This window comes from Lethenteron reissneri, chromosome 29, assembly GCF_015708825.2.
Source record: "Lethenteron reissneri isolate LAM-NWPU_2019-01 chromosome 29, ASM1570882v1, whole genome shotgun sequence".
NCBI lineage: Eukaryota > Metazoa > Chordata > Hyperoartia > Petromyzontiformes > Petromyzontidae > Lethenteron > Lethenteron reissneri.
Window position 1 is genome coordinate 890480 of NC_083807.1, and position 20382 is coordinate 910861.

The following is a 20382-nucleotide window of genomic DNA, read 5'->3' on the forward strand; positions in this document are numbered from 1 at the left end:
CCATTTGAGTTTGGGGAGCAGGGGTGTGAGAAGGGGGTCGTATAAAGGGTTACGCTGGGGGTCACGGGTTGAGGGGGGGGGATGATATCCAGTCGCCTGATCTTCTGAGTGTCGGGCGTCTGATGAAATTTCATGATTTAATGGGAAATCTTACAAGCGGGCGGAAATTATATGTGCACGATTAGATTATTATTCATGAATAATTGACCGCAATTTGTGGGTATTTCATTACGAGTGCAAGGGCCTCGAATGAAAGGGGGAATAAAGCAAAGCTGCATTTGAGCGGAGAGACGGGGGCTCCCTTATTGCAATTAAAATAACATTCTTGGTCCATTAGAGCAAATCAGAGGTTCGACCACGGAACGGATTGTAATAATGCAGGTGGTCTGGCCCCCGTGAAGGGCGGGGCTGGTGGGCCCCCCTCCCCCCTCCCCTCCCCCCTCCCCCTTGCCCCCTCCCTCGCAGCTCCGGCACAAAATAATTTAGCGACAAGATCGGCCAAATGAATGTCTTTCATTTAAAACAAAAACAACGCCCGGCGCCACGCCGAGATTACGAACAAATGTCACCAAATTGTTGAGAACATGGACTCTCTCTCTCTCGAGGGAGAGAACATTAACCCCTCGTCGGCAGAGTTCACCGCACCAGGGGGAGCAACGTGGAAATTGGCTCGTTACTCGCCGCTGTGTTTAGTTTGTTGTCTTTCCCGGGACCTCTGATAAGCACGGTTGGCTACGTTTGATGGAAATTCCACGTTTCCTTGGCGGGAGGGGTATTGAACGGCACAGCGCGGGCGGATGTTCTACCTGAGCAGGGCTAGTAAACCAACGATACGTCAAGTACGCGAGTGTCGGGAGGGTGACGGTGTGTACACTGGGGTGTGGGGCCGAGGAAGGTCAGAGGGCGACAAGGCGCGGAAGGTGATGGGCAGGGGAGGCGAGGTGGTGGTGCGAGGAGGTGAGGCTGAAGAGGCGACGGGGGTGGAGAGAGGGGAGGGGCTGGCGATGTGGGCGGTGAGCAGCGCGACCGCTTACCCGCCCGACCTCCACCAGGTTGGTGAGCATCACCACAGAGGCAGAGTGCTCCTGCCAGACCATGCGCCAGAAGTCGTAGACGGTCTCCGGGAGGGGCCCTGCGTGAACGCCGTGACACAAACACGACGGGGTCAAGAAGCCACCACGACGCCATGCTTTCTTCTCCGAGATCTCTCAACAGGCCACGCCGGACGTCCAGGGACCGCTCTCACGTTCTTATCGCCCCCACTGTCTGGGTCAGGGTCTCCACCTTACCTTGCATGGATACAAACACCTCCCACCGCGGACTTGACTACATAAATGATCATAATTCAGGGTCGCGATTCAATCAATTCGCGTTTGTCTCGTTTGACAATCTCGTTTGTATTGTTTGCTGTTAGGTCCGTCTCGTATGGACATTCGCATTCGCTCCGTCAGCTTGTAGGTAATGTTAGCATTACATTTGCATCGTTTGTAAATAATAGATTTCTGCGTGGCTGACCCTACGCGCGTGTATCAAGCTAGGAGGAACCGGCTCTGATTTACGATCCAGGTGTCGAGTCCCTAAGTGATCTGAGATGCTCTGGAATGAAAACTTAATGTTACACAATCCCTTAAAACAACGCTCACTTCTCCAATTACAATTGCTCGCAACAAAAAAAAATTATACGAATACCAACAACAATCTCGGCGAAAACCAGCCGCTTACAATGGTCACACAAACTTCAGAGCAGACGTGGAAATAGCCAAATAGATGCGGAGAGATGAGACTAATGATGGGTTGGAGTCCAAGGAGGAAATGCGGCCGAAGGTGGTGAGAAGTCCAACGTGGAGATGGAGCAACGAAATATCACGTGGCAGGATCGTCAGAAGCGAAGACCGCTTGGGGAGGCCTTCATCCAGCAGTGGATTGATCATGGCTGATGATGATGAGCGACGGCGATGGCAGGAGAATGTGTGCTCGCGCGCCCCTCTCACCTTGTGTCGCGATGTAGTGGTGAGTTCGGTGGTAGCCCTGCAGAGTGGGGCGACACGGGGAGAGGGAGCGAGACAGAGAGAGTAAGAGAGAGACACACGGCAAGAGAGACGGAGAGCGCGGAGGGACACAGGCAGAGAGAGACGGAGAGCGAGGGCGACGCGGGGAAACGAGGTGTTTATAAATTACTCGCCGGACGCTCGGCGACATCGCTTTGCCGCCACCTCGGGGCGCACGGCGAGGCGGGGGGACGGTGATTAATGCGGAGGCCCATCAGGGGGACGGAGCTAACGGGCGGCGTGGGTCGCGCGGAGCGCACGGCAACTCGACGGCCACCGGAGCCGCGCGCGGCGGTGGGGGAAGCGAGGAGGAGGCGAGGAGGAGGCGATGGCGTTCGCCCTGCCGTGCCCGTGACGCCGCGGCCGCTCCCGTAACGTGCCCAGGGCCCTGATTCCTCCCAGAACCCTTGAAGCGATGGGAGGTGGCACAGTGTTGTACACCACGTACACCACGTACACCATATACACCACACACACCACGCACACCACGCACACCACGCACACCACGCGCACCACGCGCACCAAGCACACCACGTACACTACGTACACCACATACACCACGCACACCACGCACACCATGCACACCACACACACCACGCACACCACGCACACCACGCGCACCACGCGCACCACGCACACCACGTGCACAGTGTACACTGTGTACACTGTGTATCACCTCACCTCCCATCGCTTTGAGGGTTCCGGGAGGAAGCAGATGTTTTTGTGGCTGATATAACGATGATGAAGATGCCGCTTCAAGCGCATTCCTAATTTACATTAAATTATCGCACATCGCCTTTAATTAAAAACAGCTCGCCTAACTTACATTTCATTATTCTGTCATAAACTTGTTTCAGCTTTCGCAATTTTCGATCCTTCACTGTCGTCGTGAAAAATCATTCCCCCCCACAGCTCTTTGCGTTTACCCCCCCCCCCCCCCCGTACCTGAATGGGGCTCTCACCTGAAAGTTTCAAGGCAATCGAGGCACCCCCCTAGCCCAGACAAGCGTGCAGCTGCGTGGGAACGCTACTCTGACACAGTCCGCTTACGGATTCGAACCGCGAACCTCTGCGACACGCTACCGCGAGCAGGGCCACGTCACCGACCCACGATTGTCGATCCATTGCTCGATGAAGGCCTCCAAACTCCGAGTCGGTCGCGCAAGTTGTTTTAGCCATACTTCACCACGCCGGTCAGCGTGCGTGGGTCGGTGAAGGACGTGGACCCCAAGACCGGTTCAGATATCGCTCGCCGCTCATGTTAGTCTTGGACAGGAACGGAACTCAGGTCACCGGGTGAACAGTGCAGTGCGCCAACCTCTAGGCCACCGCACGCACCGAGCATCGCATCGGCACCGTGAGCGTAAGAATCGAATCGTAATCCGTGAATCGGTGGAAAAACAAGGAGCATCCTGTGTGCACGCAGTACATGACCGACATGCGTGTGCTTGTGCTATTCGGACGTATCAATGCCCGCATGCCAACACGCAGACTGTGCCGCGCCAAGACGCAGTGTGTGCGTGCACAGCAACCGGGAGGGGCAGTGGAATAAGGTGACACGAGGTGAACGTACGCACACACACACACGTGTACGCAAAACAAATAAGGGCGCACACACACACATGCGGAGGAATGGACACATTTACGCATGCAAGCACGAGGGATGGGTACTTTGAGACACGCTCGCACGCACACATACACACAGGCACGCACGCGGAATCTCTCGTCTTATGGAAATGTCCCATCCCAGGAGGAAGCGTATAACTCACACACATAATCACAAGCCGGCATGCTCGCGCGCCCCCCACCACCTGCCCCCAGCTGCCCCCCTGACCCCCCCACACCCCCCCCCCCCCACGCTCGCCCGCTTGCCTGCGCCCCCCCCCCCCCACCCAGCACGCCGTCAGCGCAATAGCCCCGACTCCGTCCAAAGATCGCTCCCCCACTCCAGACCTTGAAAACCCCACTGCTCTATAATATATTGCGTAGCGGCTCACGTCTTAAATATTCAAGAGATTATTTCGGTGTGAACATCCTCAACGCCGACCCCGGCACAAACTCTGCCTCCACCGCTTCGCCTGCGAACCTGGGCGCGAATTCCAAGGCCCCCCCCCCACCACCGTTGTCCGCCCCGGCCCCCGCTGCGGCCATCGGGCTGTGAAGGGTGGGCGGGAGGCGGAATTGGACTGGCGGTCTCTCCCCCCCCCCCCACCGTGTTCCTTGCACCAGAGCTCATCGTGCCAACGCCGCTACGTCCCCGATCCGCGCTCAATCCCCCAAGCCCACTCACTACCGCAGAGCGAACCTTGGCCTGGCTCGCTCCGCACCCGCACGGACGCGACGTGCTCCACCGCTTCAAGGCCATGGGTCATCATGGCCGATGCCGCCACTCCCCGCAATCGCTTCCTTCCTTCCGCTAGATCCTGCGGTGCTTGTGAACTCGAAGCTCGTCGCCGACAGCGCGACGTCGTCTGGCTCGGGGTATCCTCTTCCCCTTGGTCCCCGACCTCTGCGTGCCACTGCCGTGCCCATCTCAATGACCTCACCTCCGCTTCCTCCACGCTGCACGTCTGTCCCACCCATCCCTACCTCCAATTCCCAACCCCCAAGTGGCTTGCCCTATCTTACAACAGCGTTGCAGGCTTCCTGCGCATGCACCTCCATTCCAACGCCCCAACGTGAGTTACACAATGAGTCTAACATTCACTGGGTGTCCAATTAGAAGCACTCACACCAAACAAACACTTCCCTTCCTCTAATTTTGTGTCCAATTAGCATCACTTAAAATATATCAACGTCCTTGCCTCAAGGGGGAATACGGTTTGAAAAAATGTAACTTTGTAATTCCACTGCTGGATGGAAACCTCCCCATGTTGTATCAATCGCGGGGATTATTTTAGTTTATTTCACCACCCTCGTGGCGCAGAACCGGTTTATACATCACTTTCTCCTGCTGTGGGCCACGTCTGGGAATCAAATCACAATATGCTAGGATTGAAGCACAGTGTTCGCTAACCACTGCGACACTGCTCCCTTAATACGTCTTTAAAGGATGTGCCATTTATTTTGTGTCCATCCCATCAATTGTTTTTGTGTTTAACCTTCGGAACATAACTAAACAATGCTTATCCGATAAATAAAAAAATATCCCTGCGAAATTCTAAGTGGAAACCCAGCGAGAGTGGGGCGAGGGGGGGGGGGGTGTACTGGCAGAAACGCGAGGATGGACAGATGGGGAGGCAAACACGGAAAGACGGACATACGGACGGACGTAGAGACAGAGAAACAGAGGGACCCACTCACCAGGTTACCGCTGCTGCAGCAGCACACCTACCCATCCACAGCATCCACAGCAGCAGCAGCAGGAGGAGGAGACAGATATTTGAACATGGGGGGGTGGCGGGGGGGAGAAGGGATGGCTGCCTCTTCCCTGGTTTATGGACAGAGGAATGCGAGGCTGTGCCATGACCTCTCAATCAATATCCCCCCTGGCCACTCCACATAGACCCCCTGGCTACTCCACGTGCACCCCCTTGGTTACTCCACATAGACCCCTTGGCTACTCCACACAGACCCCTTGGCTACTCCACATAGACCCCCTGGCTACTCCACGTGCACCCCCTTAGTTACTCCACACAGACCCCCTGGCTACTCCACATAGACCCCCTTGGCTACTCCATACAGACCCCCTGGCTACTCCACGTGCACCCCCTTGGCTACTCCACGGAGCATTCGTTTGCTCTCTGCTAACTTGGCCTCTAAACCATGCTCGCGATGATGTAGGGCCATCAGGTTGGTGGCGGTGGTTGGCAGGGGGGTGGGGGGCGAGGTGGTGGGGGCCGGGATGGTGGGGGGCGGGGTGGTAGGGGGCAGGGTGGTGGGGGGTGGGGTGGTGGGGGGCAGGGGGGATGGTGGGGGGCAGGGTGCTAGGGGGCAGGGTGCTAGGGGGCAGGGTGGTGGGGGGCAGGGTGGTGGGGTGGTGGGGTGGTGGGGGGCAGGGTGGTGGGGTGGTGGGGTGGTGGTGGGGTGGTGGGGGGCGGGGTCGTGGGGGGCGGGGTGGTGAGGGGCGGGGTGGTGAGGGGCGGGGTGGTGAGGGGCGGGGTGGTGATGGGCGGGGTGGTGGGGGGTGGGGTGGTGGGGGGCTGGGTGCACTCACGTCAATGTAGTTGGCGTTGATGTAGTCGGAGCTCGGATCTCCGTTTGTTGGCTGAAGCACGACTCGCGAGTGGTCGTCTGCACACAAAGACAAAGATCCCCCACGTAGCTTACATAGAGACTCGAGGCAAGTGGTGTTAGCTAGCGCCTCTTGCTCCCGGCACGGCTCACGAGAATACGTTGTGACTGGCACCGCGTCTGGCCACCTTCGTCTCCCCAGTGCTGATGACCACGCTCCACGCTCCACGCTCCACGCTCCACGCTCCACGCTCCACGCTCCACGCTCCACACTCCACACCAGCCACTCATTTGAATCCGAGTCGACCGATGGGCTCGGGCACTCGTTCCAATATCAGTCGCTGCCGGTGTGAACCACGGGCGGGAATTGAAACCGTGTTGCCGGGTTCGTAGTGGAGCACACCAACCACTACATTACCGTGCCCGACACATGTTAAAAGGTAAAGATCCCCCATATAGAATGCGACAGCATTGGGGCAAGTACTGTGAGTCCCACACGTACACACACGTACACACACGTACACACACACATTCACCAGGCGCTCCTTGCTAGTGACATCCACTCCCGTGAGCACTGTGGAGAACGCACACGCACACGCGTGTGCGTGCGTGCGTGCACGCGTGTGTTGACGCGTGCATGCGTGTGTATCGATGCCGTGGAGTGAGACGCTGCGATGATTTGCATTTAAATAAAAGAGCAAACATGAATTTCACGCAGGTGAACGAAGACGGCACGCGAAGCCGATTCACGTTGCGCCTCCGTGCTTGTGAAACTTCCAATGACAGTCATCGTCATCGTCGGCCATGATCAATCCACTGCTGGATGAAGGCCTCCTCTGCAAGTCGTCGCCGCCCCTCACGGGATGGCAACGCAACAATCCGCCCAGCACCTTGCTTGCCAGGCCAATTTCATTGCTCCGTCTCCTCGTCACGTCTCCTGGCTGCCACTGCCGTCATAATGGCTTGGCCTGGTGGCCTGGTGGCCAGTGGCCCCCCACCCCCGCCCCCCAGCGAGCGCTGCCACGAGGCGGCCTGGCGCAGGGGCCGCAGGGCCATGTCCCTGAGCTGCGCATGCTTTCCGGGTGCTCCTCTCTTTCTCGGTCTCTCGCGGTCGGTCCAGGTGCGTGCCGCTCCACGCCGGGGTTCTCCCTCCACATTTAGAATCACCGTCACGCGTTTGGAGTAATTGGCTCCAATAAATGTCCGCGTGATGACATGCCACTTCGTTGGGCTATCACTTGTGGCCAGGACGCTTCGGAAAAAGAGCTCTAGAGCTCAGGGGGCCCTTAACTGATACAATCATTTTTTTATTTTAGTTTCTTTGGGCACTTTTCAGTTTTCGTCCCGGTAAGGACGGCAGCGATATCCATGGCGTGGCTCACGCGGAGTTTGTCGGTGTTGTGCGAGCGGACTGCGGCCATCTCGACGCAGATTCACCGCCTTTTGTCCGGCACACACACAGCCAGCGCTGCTGCTTAAGCCACAGGCACTCATTCGGGAGTGCCGAATAATCTATGCGCCACACACACACACATATATATATACACATATATGAAAAAGGCTAAATAATAAAAGCAGGGAATACTAATCGGGATTTTGTTCTATGCAGAAAAAACATTCCTCTTGAAATGTAATTATAAGTGGAGTCTTAAGTGATAATGATGATGAGCGTGGCTGGGGAAGGAGGTGGGGGAGGGGTGGGGGGTATTGGGGGGAGGGCGAGGGGCATGCACCCACTGGGAAACCACCGGGGCCCTCATCAGTAACCCCGATCCCGAGTCAGTGAAGTCCTGCCGCCCCAGGGCCCATACGGAGCGCTGGACCATCCATCCCTACCCCATCCATCCCCAACCCATCCATCCCTACCCCATCCATCCCTACCCATCCGTCCCCACCCCATCCGTCCCCTACCCCATCCGTCCCCTACCCCATCCGTCCCCTACCCCATCCACCCCTACCCCATCCACCCCTACCCCATCCACCCCTACCCCATCCACCCCTACCCCATCCATCCCTACCCCATCCATCCCTACCCCATCCATCCCTACCCCATCCATCCCTACCCCATACACCCCTACCCCATCCATCCCTACCCCAGGGTCCACTCTCAGGGCCGTCTCCATCCATGGCCAAGGCCCCACAATGGGTGATGGATGGATGGCATCACCGAGAGTCCAACTTCAAGGCCCAACAGAGGTGTCTACACGGTCCCTGATGGCAGACGGGTGCCCACGTGGTGTGAGGTGCAAATGGGCACTCGGTCCATGAGCGCAACCATCATTCCTGTCATGGTCACTACTATCATCATCACCACCGCCGCCATCACCACAATCACCGCCTTCATTGCATACACGTAATATCATTGGCACCGCGAGTGTCACGTTCGTCACGCCGTCGCATGGAGAAGGAACCTGGGATTCCATCTCAAGCGACACTGTCGCCCCTCGCAAGATCCCCCGCACCCCCCGTGCCGCTCGAGCGTACGGAGCTTAAGTCGTCCCCACCGGACTCCAGCTCATGCTCTGCGCGCCGCCGCCGCCGCCGCTATCTCTCGGCGGAGTGAGCAATCTCACACGTGACCCGAGGCGATGAGTGGCACCGAGTGATCCCAGGTCCTCCCGGGGGATCGAGGGGGGAGATCGAGGGGGGATCCGCGACCTGGCGGGGTCAAGCACTTACAGGCGATGATGTTTCCGTAGCGGTTCTTGGGACGGTTCTCCTCCCGCTTGGCCACGGTCCACGACGCCGACTGCCCTTCAAAGAAACTCTGGAGAGATGGGCAGGGTGGGAGGGAGGGAAGAGAGGAATGAGAGGAGTGCGAGAGATGTGTAAGGTCAAGTGCAGGAGGTGCAGAGCGCTCCTATTTTGCGCACGAATCGTTTTCACAAAGCGCACTTAACATGCGCCACACGCGCACACACACGCACCCACACGTACACATGCACACATATGCACAAACACATGCAATAGACTGTTGGGACAACCGTTGTTAGCGAGCACCTATGACGGCCGGCACGGCGAACGGGACTGTGGTGTGGCCAGCACCACTCCCGACCACAGTCGGGACTCACGCTCAGTTCACAGGGTTTATTATGGTGCAGTGCGCTAACCGCTCTGCCACTGCTCCCCCGCATGCACGCACGCACGCACGCATATGCGCGCACGCTTCCCCGGACAAACTCGTACACTTTGAAGTCTTTTATTTTTCAATTTTCAACATGAAACAAAACCCGAGAGTAGCAACAAGCGACTGCCATTGCATCTGAATCCAAAAAAACCCCAAAACAACCTGCGGAGTGCGCTTGGACGTCATCGCTGGACAGGAGCCGGGTCCACGTGGGAGAGACGCCTCCCAGGGGGGGGGGGGGAACGCCAACCCCGCACACCACGTCCAGTGCACCTCTTGCTATGGGCTGCGAGTCGCGTGTCGCCTACTCTCGCCTACCAGCGGCCCGGAAAGTATTTGGTGAGAAACGTAAACCCGGATTGCGACGTAGATCTGGCCGGGTGGCCCAGCGGCAGAGCGAGATGCTCGTGGTCAGAAGGTCACGAGTTCAACTCCTGGTTGGGGGTTAACTTGGCGCATCATCCTCCTCGGATCAATACAATGAGTACCACTTTGTGGGGATGTCAACACCGGTTATTCTTTGAGGAATCTTGCCCCGATGTAGGAGCGCGTAATGTTCACCGCTGGCTCGGTGCTGTGAGCAGGAAAACACTTTTGCTTCGGTGTGTGTCATCGGCCCAGGAGTCAGGGGGTGGCGGTGGGGGCGAGGGGGGTTCAGGGGCGCGGGCTCTGCCGTGTCTCATCAGGGGCATGGCAACTCGCTCCCAACTCTCCCACCTTTACCCTCTCACCCCTCTCGCCCCACGCTCCGCGGGGACGCACCGCTGACGAGCGACGCTCGGGGCAAATTGAAAATTCCGGGGCAGTTTTTGCGGCGGAACCATCGCGGCTGTCTTGTCCCGGTGCCCATGCCCGTGGTCGAGGGATGAAAACAAAAAAACAATGACGATTCGGGGAGCGCAACGACACGCGGGCGCATCTCGGTACGCGACGTGGCCACGGCGGCCACGGCGGCCACGGCGGTCCGCAGGCAGGGCCAGCGGTGGCGTGGCAGCGTCACCGTGTGGGCCCTGGCGCGAGGGATGAAATGGGGGCCCCCCTCTGACCCGGGGCTTGGTGCAATTGCACAGCCTGCACACTCGACAGCGACTATACTGAGAGGCACTCGGCCACAGAGACTCATAGAGATCCACAGACTTCAGTGTGCTGGCTTATTTACTCCAGTTCTTTTTTTAAAGGATGGTGGCAGGGACCGTAGTTCCAGACCGAGGCTAACGATGCGACTGTTTTCGCCGGGCATCGTCAAATGCCATGGCCTCCGACGGTAAAGTGACGAAAAGATACGGGAGGATTGGGTTCGGGGTGGCTCACACACCAGGGTTAGGGTTAGCTGTTAAGGATTAGGAGTTAGGGTTGGCTCGCACGCCGGAGCTGTTTGAGGAGCTGTGCTGATGAAATCTGCATTATTAATCGGTGCCAAGAAGAGGGGATCCGAGCTTCGTGGAGGAGAAATACAAACACACACAGAGTCAATGTTGCGGCCCAGTTCACAAATGAAGGTGTGCATAATTGATGGCGCTAAATTAGGCATGCGCTGTCTCGTGTGCACACACACATGCTCATATACACACACGTGCTCATACACACACACACACACGTGCTTGGACACACACACACGTGCTCATACACACACGCGTGCTCATACACACACGCGTGCGTATATATACACACACACGCGCTCGTACACACACACACATGCTATATACACACACGTGCTCGTACACACACACACACACGTGCTCGGACACACACACACGCTTGCTCATACACACACGTGCTCTTACACACACTGGCGTGCACACACACGCGCGTGCAGAAAAGCTAACTAACACACGCACACAATGGTCCACGCACGCGCACACTCCCACCCCCTCCCCCCCCCCGCGCCGCTCCCACACACCTCGTACTCCTCCTTGAAGCCGTAGCCCTCGCCCAGCTTCATCTGCTCGATGTGCTGCAGGAGGTCGTTGACCCGGATGGCCGGGTGCAGCTGCCCCGTGTGGTACGGGGACTCGGGCACGCGCTCGGGGCCCCGCCACGCCGGGCACGAGGCCCGCGGCCCCCGCTGGCCCCCGCCCGTCCCGTGGCAGTGCGGCGCGCGGGCGCCGTGCCCCCCTCCTCCTCCCCCCGGCGGGGGGAGCTGCTGGGGGATGGGGGGCTGCCCGTGGTGGGGGTAGGGGGGCGCGGGCCCCGGCGGGCCCTGGGAGCCGCTCGCCTCGACGAGGGGCCCCCCCCCACAGCCATCGTCTGTGCGGGAAGCAAGGGGGGGGGGATGAAGGGATTTTAGAAGCGGATATTACAGAACTACTTCTGAGGTCCCTTTAAGTGGCCTCCGGTCCGCACGGCGGTGAGCAGCGATTTCCTCATTGCCAGCCCTGAGGCAACGGTGGAAATTCCACATTCCTGTGGACTGGACCGGTGTTTACCGCAGCGTCTCCCGCTTATTGGCATAAAGCCCTGCCCGGCACCCCTACCCTGCCAACTCAGAGTCTGGATTAAATACAGCGTCGTGGGCTGGAAGCCAGGCCCACACAGACCATCACCGCACCACCTCGGCAACAACCAACACCCCAACTGCCGCTCCAAAGCCACGATCCGCCAATCAGACACGGCGCCGATAACGTCCCACGCCGGCGCCATCAAAACGGTGGCGGCGAGACGGCACTGAATGGGGAACTCGGTTCTGGCGAGATCCGCGGTGGCACCGTGGTTGGGCGCCGTGGTTGGGCGCCGTGATTGGGCGCCGTGATTGGGCGCCGTCGGCGGCCGTGGTTACGGACGTGCCGGGCCATTTACGGCACTCCGAAAGGCCGCGCTTTATGGAGCGGCGTTACGGTGAAGCCAACTGCCCCACGCCGCACGGCGCCACGCGGCGCCCCACCGGCGGGCAACGCGGCGCCACAGCGACCACGCGAGTTGTGGTTGTGCGAGCGGTGAAGTTGCTTGGTGAGCCGCGGTTCATTGCAACCATGGACCCAAGGGTAAGCGCAACAATAATAAATTATAATAATCAAGTGATTATAATCACTTCCTGCTGTTGATCTTTGGCAAGCAGTGGTCGGAAAGCTAATTAGAGGCGAGGTGACATTACCCTGCTGGCCGGGCGCTCGCGTTCACGCAAAGTTCAGCTGCCGGGCCTCGTCAGCACGGAGCGGAGCGGCAGCGCCAGCGAGCTGCGCGACAGCCCCGGGTCTCGCACTGCAGACATACGCCAATGCACCGACACGCTTCAGCCTCATCGTCATCATCGACCAGGATCTCGCAACCATTTGGTGATGGCCTGGCACCCAAGTTGCCTTCGACTCTCACGCGCGCACATGCGATAGCACAATCCATCTCCGTGGCGCATGGCGCACTCCGGGTGCATTCCCTCCCTTTGCTGCCGCCGCCACCCCGGCCCCCCGTCTGCCTCGCCGGGCTTCGTCGTGATCGCACGCGACGAGCCTCCTCGGCGTGTTCCAGCTCACCGCGGAGGGTTTCACCGCGGAGGGTTTCACCACGGAGGGTTCCACCACGGAGGGTTTCACCACGGAGGGTTCCACCACGGAGGGTTTCACCACGGAGGGTTCCACCGCGGAGGGTTTCACCACGGAGGGTTTCACCACGGAGGGTTCCACCGCGGAGCCGGCACGGAGAGTCTCGCACGGTTTCATCTCAACCCAAGTTCGCTTTGCCAAGGTGCTCGGTCTCGAGCGATTGGTCCATCATTCTGAGGGGGGTAATCGGTGGTGGGGGGCGTTGGGGGTGGGGGGAAATGGGGGTACAGGAGGGTGCAGAAGGTAGGTGGGGGCAGCGGTTGCTGTGGGCAGTGCGGCGTTTGGCACACCCCCTCCCTCTCGCTCTGAATGTCAGCCTGGTATTTCACCGGGAAAGGTCACTCCGCCTGGCGTGGAGTCGAGGGCGCCGGTGCCGGCGGTAAGGGTGGGACGGTGTGGAGTGGTGCGTGTTGGCGCCGCAAGAGATTATTACGCTAACGTGCAAACGCGCTGTGTTAGTGCCGGATTCGCATGCACGTGTGTGTGTGCGAGATGTTGCCCTCTCTCCATGGCACTCCGTCTGTCTGTGCGTCTCTCTTATTCCGACGCGTTTCTCTCGCTCTGCGTCTGGCCCTGTCCATCTCTGTTCGTAATTTCTGTCCATCTTGCTATGTGTCTGTAACTCCGTGTTTCTCCATCTCTCCCCATGTCTCTCCATCTCTCTGCATCTCTGTCTCTTTGTGTATCAGACTCAAATAGAGACCTATGGACTTACCTTGCTGATCTGTGACTAAGAGCTCCATTGCTCATCGCATTCCTCCAGTTTAAATAAAGATTCTGAGTCTGATTCTGGACGGCTGTTGTTGTCGAGGCAGCCCAAGTCCGGAACGTTCGTTAGCGGGCATTAGCGGGCGTGAGTGAGCGAGAGCAGGTCGGCACGATCGGGCAGCCGTTCTGTGAAAGCTCGAGCAATGGAGCAGCGCAAGTGACCAAGATTGGTCACTGACCCCCCTCTCGCCCCCCCCTGCCCCCCGCCCTCCCCCACGATTGCGCGTGTCCAAACTGCTCGGGCGGCGGTTCCTGCATCGTTTCAATTTGCGCTTCCGGCAGAGATGGCTCCGGCTCATCGCTCCCGAGCCCCCCGGCGTGGCCGACACACCGCTCGGCTCGTTAGCGGGGAGGTGCGTGGGACGGGGCTCACACGAGCGAGCGTGGCGCGCGCGCCTGCACCTCCCTGCGGGAACGTTATTTAATTGAACCAAATAATTATATAATTACGGCCATTAAATTGTGCTCAGCGTGAGTGCCGGCTCCGTTAATTAGAATTCCGCTCTCTCGCGGCGCCTGCGTGACCGTGGCACCGCTGCTGCAGGTGCTGCGCAAAAAATTGCGACTCGCGGCAGAGCCCGCTGACCGGGGCCCGCCGGGCTGGTGGGGATCGGCAAGGTGGCCACCTCTGACATACAAAACAACATGGAACTTGCTGTAGAATGAAGAGACACTCTCAGAATATATGAATACGGGAGGGCTACATGTGAATGCGTTGTCTTGGGTGGTGCAGTGTTATTGCGTAGCTGAGAAAAAAAACGACCCGGGACAGCTGCAGCTGCCTCCGCAACAAAAGAACGCTCCTGGGGAAACTGGGACACGTGGCAAACCCAAAATCAAACTCGCCCATGCGTTATGGCCTAGGCCAGCGGTGGAGACAAGACGGCCCACGGACCAGGGAAGGCCCGTGACTTTAACTTCATGCGGCCCGCAGCCTGACGAAGCTCACCACCTCGAAACAGCGACCCATGCACGATGTTTATCCGTCGCCGCGAGCATCTTATCCACACCGATCGGGTGCCAGAGGGGTGCATATTTGCAACCTGGCACAAATGCCATATACATCTAACTTTAACGGCAAGGGCTTCCTTTCCTACTCTTCCTATGCGGCCGATGCGTGCGGATCGCCGAATCCTGTTTGGCCCTGGGCACTGCGAGATTTACCACCCGCGACAAACGGGAAGCCAGGAATGGGCCTCAGGTCTGAGCCCAACTACACGGAGGGTTGGACGGGCGTGGTGACGCCACGCCAGGTGGCGCTGAACCTTCTCACTCGCCCCGATGCAGAGGGGGACCTCAAATGGCAGTCAAACCGATTGTTTTCGAGCTGGGATGAAGCTGAATTAAGTTAAATTCGGTCCTTGCTGACTGGGCTGATATCAGCAATGTACGACGCTTGGGAACCCGGTTGAAGCACGGGCAGCTGCTACCCGAATTTTAACCCAAGACTTCACCTGTGCTGGCTGAGCGATCCGACACGGCCATTATGAGAACCACCACCGAAATCCCAGCCATTTGTTTATTGTGCATTGGGCACTGCTCATTTTCAGTGGTGGCTTGAACCAGTGGTCAAAATTCCACATTCCTATGGCAGTGACCGGTGCAAGTAAGAACTATCACCGTTTCATTTTGCAGCAAGTGCCACTCGGTTCTAATATCAAGTTGGGACACAGAATCGCTCTTGAGTTTCCCGCCAGGAGGCCGGTATCGAGAGGGTGCCAGTTCAACTACAGGAAAGGACGACTCCTGGGGTTCACTTATCGGAGTCCCTCCTCCCCCCTCCTCCTGCCCGTGGAGTAAGCCCATCACGGTGGAGCGACGCGGCCTCAGCTCGCAGCGGCGTCACGGGCAGATAAGCGAAAGGTTAGAAAATAACAATCCCCATGTGGTGACACAAAACCGCACACATTAGCATAATGAAATGTCACCTGGGCATTCTGTCTGGCACGCGACCGCGTTCGCGAGGGGCGGTGAGGCGACACCATGGAGGCGGTTAATGCACACGCGCGCGCCAACACACGTAAACACCAACATACACGCACGAGCTAACACACGTAAACACCAACGCACACGCACGCACTAACGCACATAAACACCAATGTTCATGCGCGCTAACGCACGTAAACACCCACGCATGCGCTAACGCACGTAAACACCAATGCAAACGCGTGCATTGCGCCCAAGAACTCGATTTCAAGCGCCGTGGCCGAGATGGCCGCACCCAGATTTGAACCCAGGCTCTCAGCGCTGGAGTTCGCAATCGAACCCCGCGTCCGATTCCACGAAAATATGCGCGGTACAAATCGTGCCGATGATGATTTTGATTGTGATCGTGCTTGAAGGAGCGGGGGGAGCTCATTACCTGGGCAGGAGGAGGAGGAGGGTTTGGGGGATCTGTGGTTGGCGGCGAGGCTCTCCGCGGTGTGCGACGGGGTGTGGGCTGACCGCCGTGCGAGCACAGGGGTCGGAGGGCAGACAGTCGAGAAGGAGGAAGACACGAGGAGGACACGAGGAAGAACAGGCAAGAGGTTTAAACGCGTCACGCGAGGGGGGAAACGCGAAAGAAAGGTTAACGTGGCCAACGGGGAGCGTGCCCCGACAAACACGCACGGCGTGCGCTCGCCGTACCGCCACCGGTGGAGACCGTGCCAACTCCACTGCGCCCATCTCCACCACGCCCCATCTCCAGCTATGGCTGCAGGATTTGGTGGTACATGTTGTTTATGTCGTTTATTGTGGAAATTCGGTCACGGTTCCTATGATCACTGTTACATTGCTTTTATGGCTTTATTTTGATTTCGAAAAGTTTTTTGGTTTGGCCATGTTTGTTTATTGTAGTACGGAGTTAGGCTGATGGCCTTAATCTAAGTTGTCTTGTGGTTGTTGTTGTTTGACTTGCATCCCACTGGGATTTTTCCACACAGCGTTGGTGTACGGTGCTTTTTCTGCAATATTTTGCTGTCTTTTCTTGGATTTTATGTTTGCACATATTCACATAGTAACTTTAAGATGCTTTCTTGTTCATGTTTTTTGTTTGTTTGTTGCGGTTGCACCCGATTCAAGAGCCAAATGGCTCACAGGGCTATACCAAATAAATTAAACTGAAAAAACTGAAAACTGGTTTCGTAGCCGCTCGGGAGTGTGCATGTCCACATTGGGCTGCGTATCCAGAACCTCTCACCGCCATCAAATTCGATCCCGGGATTTCCCCGTGGTGCCCGCCACAGTCGTGCATGGCCAAAGCTTAAGGGAAGAACAGCTTAGCACACGTCCCAACCCGGAAATCCGCACTTGGATCTTACAGAAAGAGAGATATATACACACATACATGTGTTTACGTGTACTGCACACGTGTGTGTACAAAAGACAAAGATTTCCCGTATAGCCTGAACAGATGGTTGAGACAATTGCTTTTAGTGAGCACCAATAAAGGCCGGCACGGCACATGAGGGGGTGGGTGGCCATCACCACGCCTGGCCGCCTTTGTCTCCCCAGTCGCGATGTTTACACACCGCAACAGGTACTCATTTGAGGCTGAGTCGACTTGAGGGGGGCCCAGGACCGGTTAAAATAATCGTCACGGGTGTTTGCCATGAGCGGGAATCGAACTCGGTATACACATATACGCGTATACATATATTTATTATACATCACGGTTGCTAAGCACAGCCCCCAGGCCCAAAACTGTCCGTGGGCAGCAACAAACAACACTTATCGAAGTTGTAACGGATAAGAGCGTGACACGTTTCTAGAACTGAGAAAGGTTATTGTTGTAAGAGCTTGGGATGAGAGCCGATGAGGGGAGGGGGATCACAAAGCAGAGCAGCGCACAGAAAGACGCAGCACGAGAAGTCTGGTGACTGGCAGTGCGGTGAGTGAACGGGTGAATTAGTTAGTGAGTGGGCGAATAGTGGATGAGTGAGTGGTGGGTGAGTGACTGAGTGAGTGGTAGGTGAGCGAGTTGTTGTGACCTGCAGTGTGGTGAGTAGGCGAGTGAGTGGGTGAGTGGGTGAGTGAGTGACCTGTCATTCACCGCAGTGTGGTGAGTAGGCGAGTGAGTGGGTGAGTGAGTAGGCGAGTGAGTGGGTGAGTGAGTGGGTGAGTGACCTGTCATTAACCGCAGTGTGCTGAAATCAACAAGTGACGCTCATGGGAACGGTAACCATGGCAGTGGCGTGGGAAGAGTGATGATTGTATGCATCTCCAGCAACAATTAGTGGCGGCCAGTTTGGTTGGCACATGGCTTCATTTTTCACTTAATGATTTTAGGATTGCTGGCGGACTGGAACAGGCGGTGCTGTGACTCGTGCGCACAGCATAGCGAGAGGCGGCATGGTGGATGTGGTATGCCGGGTGCAACATGGACGGAGGCGGCTGGGTTGGCGACCTTTATTTATGACCGAGAAGAGAGGCCCACGGGGACCGGGAGTCAATTTTGCAAGAGAGGCTCGTGTTTAAATAAGCACGGCAAATGTAAGCACGCGAGCACGAGGCGCTCATTTAAGATGCAACACAAATCCTGTGCAGGTTGGCTCCGCTTTCATCTGAGAGTCCAAACGGTAATTATGCTGGCATGTGTGGCGGAGATGTAAAACATACACACCCGCATGCACACATAAGCACGCACGCTCATACAGAGATGCCCTCAAATAGCCTTGAGAAGCTGTTGGGTTGAGTGCTCTTAATGAGTACGAAGGGGTAGTGTGGTCAGTACCACGCCCGGGCACCTTTGTCTTCCCAGTGCTAATGTTTACACACTGCACCAGGCACTCATTTAAGGCTGAGTTGACCTTAAGAATGGCCAGGAACGGTAAAAATATTCATCACCGACATTGGTTGTGAGCGAAAATCGAACTCGGACTGCTGGGCTCGTAGCTCAGTGCACCGACTACTACGCTACCATTCCTCGCACACGCGCACATGCACGCACACGTACGCACATGCACGCACACGCGCACACGTGCACATGCACGCAAAACACCTACCCGCACACACGCACAGAAACAAACATATGCAAAAAGACAAAGTTACCCTGTATAATTCTAGATTTGAAGCTTTCGTGACTGCAAGGATTCATATTCTTAGGTTTTTTCCGGTAAAGTCACGTAGGTAAAACATCAAAATTAATAAAAATAAAATAAAATTAAGATCACGACGTTTCGGAGGCAATACAAGTCTCCATCATCAGGTGGGACCGTCACAGCCAGATTAGCTGCATCAAGCGAGGCAATGATTCAAGATGTAATCCCTTAAAAGCGAGTTGAGGTGGGGGGAGGAGAGGGGGGGAGCTCATCAGAATGTGGTAGCCAATGAATGGAACGTTCCATTCGTCGTGATCTTTATTTTATTTTATTTTTATTAATTTTGATGTTTTACCTACGTGACTTTACCGAAAAAACCTAATAATATTACCCTGTATAACCTATGCAGGCTATTGGGGCAAGTGCTGTTAGTGCGCATCTGTGAATACGAGATTTTAGTACGCAGTTTACGTCTGATTTCAAAAGAGGTCACCGACACACTCCGACTGATCACCACTGAACTCCATCCTGTATGCCAGTGTCAACAGCGATCAGACGGAGCGTGTCGGTGGCCATCGCACACACACGTACAACAACAACCGCCATTTGCCACTAAGTGGCGGTGACATCACCACGGCGCTTGTGCCAGGCTATGTAAACTGTAAGGCTACGTGAAGTGTCGAACGCCCGCTGGCAGAAAGTCATGGGACAGACCCAGGTGCCATGGGTCGACTGACTGAGATGACTGGCCGATGCACCACCTGTGCACCCTACTGTGCCAACTTGCTGTGTTTTAGCTACCTGGTGCTCCGCTCGTTGTTGTGAGCATCGCTCCTCTGCCCTCCATTGTTGCTGGAGGGCGACTGCCTCCAGCTGCCTAGTAGCAGGAGCGTCCTTCACGAGCCTTCTCCAAAAAGGATGATCTTGACACTGCTAGTAGCAGTTATTGGCAATTCCAGCTCCCCATCCTCTTCTACCACATTACTCCATCTCTTCTGGAGCCTGTGCTGCACCTGTTTAGCTCCCTCTATCCGGCCGAACAAAATCTGTTTAGGCATGCGGTGGCTGGGCATGTGGGCTACATGACCCAGTCATCACAGCCTTGCCTGCCGGAGGAGCTCACCGATGGGACTTTGTCCAGATCTTTCAAGGATTTGTGAGCTCATCACACAATCCAAGCTAGTTAAACCCAGGATGGATCGTAGGCAGGCCAGCCTAAATTGTTCTAACTGGCAAAGATGTTCCATGAGGAGGGGTCCACGTTTCGCAAGCATAGAGAAGACCCAAAGCTTCGTGTGGAGCAACGGACCAGGTAGCTTCCACATGATCTGTCACACGCAGCTTCGGGTCTTCTTTGCACGTAGTTCACTGAACTGAACACGCACACGCACACACACACACACGCACGCACGCACGCGGGACTCACAGCGGCTGGCGCTGGCATTGCTGCTGGTGCCGTGCGCGTTGAGGAAGGCGAAGGGCTCCTCGGGCAGGATGGTGCTCTGCTCCGCGTAGCTCTTGTCCATCGCGTTCACCATCAGCGTCATCTCCTGGCGCCGCCCGCCGCCTCCGCCGCTTCCGCCTCCGCCGCCACCACCGCGCTTCTTCGCCAGCTTCCTGCGCACCCCGCACACGTGACCACCGGCGAGCGCCGCACCGGCGTCCATCACGGTGCTCCGGAGCCGCCCGTCCGCTCGCTCGCTCATCAA

At 57.0% G+C, this 20382-nt stretch overlaps 1 protein-coding gene across 8 annotated transcripts in view; it reads right to left on the reverse strand.

Annotated features, from left to right (window-relative positions):
• Window positions 1-20382, reverse strand: part of LOC133349119 (receptor-type tyrosine-protein phosphatase kappa-like) — a 149304-nt gene that overhangs the window by 16214 nt on the left and 112708 nt on the right. For 5 of the 8 annotated variants that reach the window (XM_061562316.1, XM_061562315.1, XM_061562319.1 and 2 more), the window contains 8 exons: window positions 20100-20290; window positions 16015-16092; window positions 11249-11595; window positions 8901-8988; window positions 6205-6281; window positions 5352-5378; window positions 1992-2028; window positions 1035-1132 (listed from right to left, as the gene is read on the reverse strand). In XM_061562316.1, coding sequence (XP_061418300.1) covers window positions 1035-1132; window positions 1992-2028; window positions 5352-5378; window positions 6205-6281; window positions 8901-8988; window positions 11249-11595; window positions 16015-16092; window positions 20100-20290 — 943 coding nt within the window. The remainder of the gene's footprint in view (window positions 1-1034; window positions 1133-1991; window positions 2029-5351; window positions 5379-6204; window positions 6282-8900; window positions 8989-11248; window positions 11596-16014; window positions 16093-20099; window positions 20291-20382) is intronic. The other 3 variants (XM_061562317.1, XM_061562322.1, XM_061562320.1) reach the window with 2 other exon arrangements.